This window comes from Fukomys damarensis, unplaced genomic scaffold (assembly GCF_012274545.1).
Source record: "Fukomys damarensis isolate Sample0158 unplaced genomic scaffold, DMR_v1.0_HiC HiC_scaffold_27, whole genome shotgun sequence".
Lineage (NCBI taxonomy): Eukaryota > Metazoa > Chordata > Mammalia > Rodentia > Bathyergidae > Fukomys > Fukomys damarensis.
The window spans coordinates 31,018,408-31,023,199 of NW_022900939.1; the positions used below are offsets into that span (position 1 = coordinate 31,018,408).

At 39.2% G+C, this 4,792-nt stretch overlaps 1 protein-coding gene across 10 annotated transcripts in view; it reads left to right on the plus strand.

Moving 5' to 3' along the window:
• The window catches only part of Ptpdc1 (protein tyrosine phosphatase domain containing 1), a 74,624-nt gene extending 70,542 nt beyond the window's left edge, over positions 1-4,082 (plus strand). For 6 of the 10 annotated variants that reach the window (XM_010607568.3, XM_010607569.3, XM_010607572.3 and 3 more), the window contains one exon: positions 1,208-4,080. In XM_010607568.3, the coding sequence (XP_010605870.1) occupies positions 1,208-1,327 (120 nt within the window). In that variant the 3' untranslated portion in view covers positions 1,328-4,080. Of the gene's footprint in view, positions 1-38; positions 949-1,207 lie in introns of those variants that run through there. The other 4 variants (XM_033756512.1, XM_010607566.3, XM_010607567.3 and 1 more) reach the window with 3 other exon arrangements.
• The last annotated feature ends 710 nt before the right edge of the window (positions 4,083-4,792 follow it).

The window sequence follows — 4,792 nt, forward strand, 5'->3', positions numbered from 1 at the left end:
AAAAAAAAAAAAAAAAAAAATATGTTATGGTTCCTTAGGTGTGACACAAAACCCCAGCTTTGCAGCTCTGCCTGGGTCCTGAATTGAAACTTGGGGATCAGGAGAACCCACAAAGATGCGACACATGCCACCAGGAGAAATGAAGCTGTATCTGTATCTGGAGTCTCTTATCTTCTACCAGTACCCAGGATGCTGGCCAGCAAGCAGGCTAAAATCTCAGAAACAACCTCCATTTGTCAGAATTTACCTGAGAAAGGTCACTCCCAGGAGGAAGGCTGCAAGCCCAAGATGGATCCTGGTTGTTTATCAGTGGATCTCATGTTCCTCTGGCGATGGAGCGTGGGAACTTGCTGTGATTCTCTGTCCTGCCGGCCCTCCTCACCCAGAGTGTGGCTTCCTGGGCACAGAATCTGTATGTACACGGACCCTTTTCAGCAAGGAGGAAGAAAACTAGCTTTTATTGAGTTTTTTATGTGCAAAATACATGTTAATGCCCATAAGTGCCAGCTTTCATTTGCTCACAAAAATCCTAAAGCAGTGGGCATTGTGGTCTCTACTTGACAGAGGAGGAAATTGAGGCCCACAGAGATCGAGTATGAAATGGGGATACACAGCTGTAGATAGAATCAGCTCTGCACTCAGGACACTCCACTGGTCCAGAATGGCTTAGGGCCTCTCAGCACCATACTCATTGTTGATATGCTTTATTTAATAAAAGAGACTTGCCCAAAAATATCAGTGTGTCTGAATTAAAGATACTTCACATTCACTGTTGACTTTCTGCATGGTTAGATCTATATAATCATGCTAAATATCCAGGCACTAGATTAATTTTTTGAATGTTTAATCAGTAGTGTAATATTACCATGACTGGCAATACTACTGTATTCTTTCATTTAAAATGTGTGAGATTTATTATGTGTATTTTAAAAATTATACCTGTTTTTCTTTTTGAGACAGGTATTGCTATGTAGTTCAGGCTGGCCTTAAACTCACAAGGCTAGCTTGAGCTAGCCTTGAACTCACAGTGATCTCCTGCCTCAGCCTCCTAACTGCTGGGATTACAGGTGTGCCACCACACCCAGTTTAAATTCTACATAATTTTGTTTGTATGTCTTTGTCTACTCCCACCTCCCTTTCTCCTCAAATAGAAGTGGATTAAAATTCGTATTACAATGCCCTGAATAGAGGTTTTCTTTGCCACTAGGTCAATTTTGATTCTGAAAATGGACCGATAGTGTACAACACACTGAAGAAAATATTTAAGCATACGTTGGAAGAAAAGAGAAAAATGGCAAAAGACAGCCCCACACCTGACCTCTTATGAAGTTGACTTTCTTCTCACCATGAATATTTCAGACCTAAAGACCCAGATAACATTTCTGCTCATATGTGGATAAGCTGAAGTTTGTGGAGCTACTCTTTCTCATGACACTTTATTTTGGATGCTGTTGGCTTATGCTGAGAATGATCATTCCTGCTTGGAGCTATTATTTATTTTAAAATATCTTGAGCTACATTCCTTAGTCTTTAAAAATTGCCATAAAGTTGGTGCCACTTTTATTTATTTCAGTGAAATAACATTGTATTAACATTTTGCATGTGTGGTGTTTACATCCTTATTCTCTTTCACATTTTGGAAAAGAGCTTTTTCTTCTAAAACAATTATTTTCCTGACAGAACTCTTCCTAGAGCTTCTACCAAATAGATCATTTTAGTAGTACAACCTCTCTGTGTATACACCCCTGGGCACATGACCTAAGAAAGTCACCAAGTGTCTTAAACTGCTTTATATTTGTTACTAAGAAGGCTAAAGGACTTTTTAAAACTTTGAAAGCTTTTGGAGTTTTTTCTTTTTAGAAATGTGACAATGTGAAATGTCTATTTTCAGAGTGACTTAGTTTTATTTTAATGGACTGACTATAAAGTAGTCAGGATGTTTTATTTGTAGAAGGTAGACTCATTCTTCATCAGGCTTCTCTACAACTTCAGCCTGGGCTGTCACAGGAGACGGGGAGTTTTCAATACACCAGGCCTTATCCTCACTCCCCTGTGCTACTGCTGAGCTAAACCGTGTCTTTCCAGAGAATCGTGGATCAGAAGCAGGCAGTGTGAAAGTCACTATGGAGCCAGGTTTACTTTTGTCCCCCAGCAATTTTACAGAAAGGACAGTTGTGCTAGAGCAGAGCTCTGTGCCAGCTCTGGGTACCAGAGGCAACTTTACGCTGGAGGGAGTCAGGAAGGGGCCACCATCTGTGCCGATGGGGTCTAAGCATGACCCCTCCACCACGCTGGCCAAGCCACACACACCCATATCTGCCATTCAACAGACTCACTAGCCTCAGGCCCCTACTTTTGACTGATTTTTTACTATGAGAAATTAGTTTTTAAATTGATACTGCAGGTTGTATTCACCCTGACTTAGCTTCAGATAAGAGTAGGTGACTGCCTAAAATCGTTCCTTATAGGCCAAACTATCAAGCAGCAGTTGAAGCCATAACTTTTATTTAATTAAATAATATATGGGAGTAGCAGTGGCCAAACCAGAGAAAACAGAGTAGCATTTTTAATAAAGGTGGTAATAATCAGACCAATTTTAAACTGAAGAAGCTGCTACTTAATTTCAAGATGGAATTTCAGGGAAAGCAAGACTAATTTAGGAAAAATGAAATTTCTCCAATTCATGCATTTGTAAATTACACTAACTCTTACAGCAAGGTTAATGTCATTTTCTTCCACGCTGTTTGAATTTTATTGGAAAATCAAGACCAGTGAATGTTAATGAACTGATTTGCCCACTTCTGAAATGTCTCATTTTCAAGTGCCTAGCCTGTGAAAGGAGGAGAAACAATTGCATTTTATCTACAGGTACATTACGAATGTAGGATTTTTATGTATATCCATCAGCCTCAACACACACCACACTACCACAGCTCTTCGACCAGCTTTTGTTTTGTTTACCAAAAAGCCAGCTATTTTCCTTTGCATCTGAAACAGTTTCAAATTAAGAGAAATGTCGTGTTGTGGACCACAGCGCTGCATGCCTAAAAATTCAAGTACACAAGCCTGAAATGAAGTACAAGCATTGTATTTATTTAAATAAAAATGAGAAGAGCAACCAGCAACTCTAATCTTGTACTTCTTTACCTTGATGCTCTGGGGCACAGTGCATATCCTATTGACGAGGTTCTCCTCTTGGATTTGCCTGATGAGCAGGGTGAATTGTAGGTGAAAATCAGCTAGCCAAGCTCTAGTTATTCCCCAATCCATCTTCAGTTGGTTTAGAATAACCAAGGACAGAAAAATGAATTCTAAGAATGGTTGAGAAAAATCTCCAAGCCAGCAAGATTCCTACTGTCCTATATTTGAATGGATGAGGAATTTTTTGTTGCCCAGTGTATGGAAACATCACATATTGGGAGAAGTTTTAGGGTTGCAAAATTTTGTTTTAACACAAGTCAAAAGGTCAGGAGCATGCATTAGTATGGGCAACCATTTGCATTATCTCAATTCGCTCCAAAAACAGAATTATTTGTATTTATATGATGAAAGATACAAGTGTGACAGGCTACCCGACTGCACCCTCTTCCTTTCTTATAAGGGACTCAACTACCAGGTGGATCTGTCCAGCCTAGAGCATTCTGAGGGATCTCCATCTCTTTCAGCACTAGAATCCATGATATCAGTAGAGAGCACCTTTTGTCCATGACTTCAGAGGAAATAGCACTTCTCTGTTCTCTGGAAAAGGTTCAGCTAGCTCTGTTACCATATTGCAATGGTCTACAGTGTATCATGTGAGAGGAAATATACACTTCTTGCCACTGTTGGTTTTTTCTATTTCAGAAAGCTTAGTCATACTTTTTGGGAGAAATTGCTGCTGGTGTGGAGCTCATTTTATTTATTTGCATAACTTGAAAATTTTATAATAATTTACTTTGTCGTATCTTTAACCAGCTGGTTTTCATAGAAGAGTACATGTTGGATGTATCAGCCTGGGTTCCATGAAAGTAGCCATATATCATAATTCAATAAAGTTTGCTTTAAATTGATTATGCTCGCTGATAAGCTTGGGTGCTATTTTTGTTTGTTTATTTTAAGACAAGAGTCTCACTGTTCAGTTTCGGCTGGCCTTGAGCTCACTGTGTAGCCCAGATTGGCCTCAAACTCTTGGTGATCCTCCTGCCCCAGTCTCCCCAGTGTTAGAATTACAGGTATGCACCACCACATCTGTCCTCAGCAAAACAAACTGGGCTCAACAGTGAAACAGAACTAAACAAACTAGGGTTAGGGTTAGGACTGTCTCAGAAAATACAAGGAAAGGGAAAGAGAGAAAGTACCTACACAGGACTTATTAACATAAATAGCTGTATGAAAAATAACTTCTAAAACAAACAAAAAAATCAGTGAAAAGAATGCTATGTTCCCCCACCAAAGGGAATGACTACCAGCTTGTGGCACTGTTAGGAAGTGGTAGAATACAGGGAGGAAGTTAGGTTACTAGGAATGTGTCCCTGAAAGAGATGTGGGACTTTCTCTCTCTCCTAGACGACATAAGAATGATTGTTTATGGATTTAAGGCCCAAATAATTCAGCATGATCATCTCAAGTCTCTTAATTACATCTTCAGGGATTTTTTTTTTCTAAATAAGATCACAATTTCAGGTCCTTGGGATTACTACATGGGTATGTCTTTGTGGGTATCAGGAAAGAGAAAACATGATTTAAACCATTATACATGGTACTGAAAATAAAACATTCCTGAGAAAACACAGTCTTTAAATAGATAAACTTT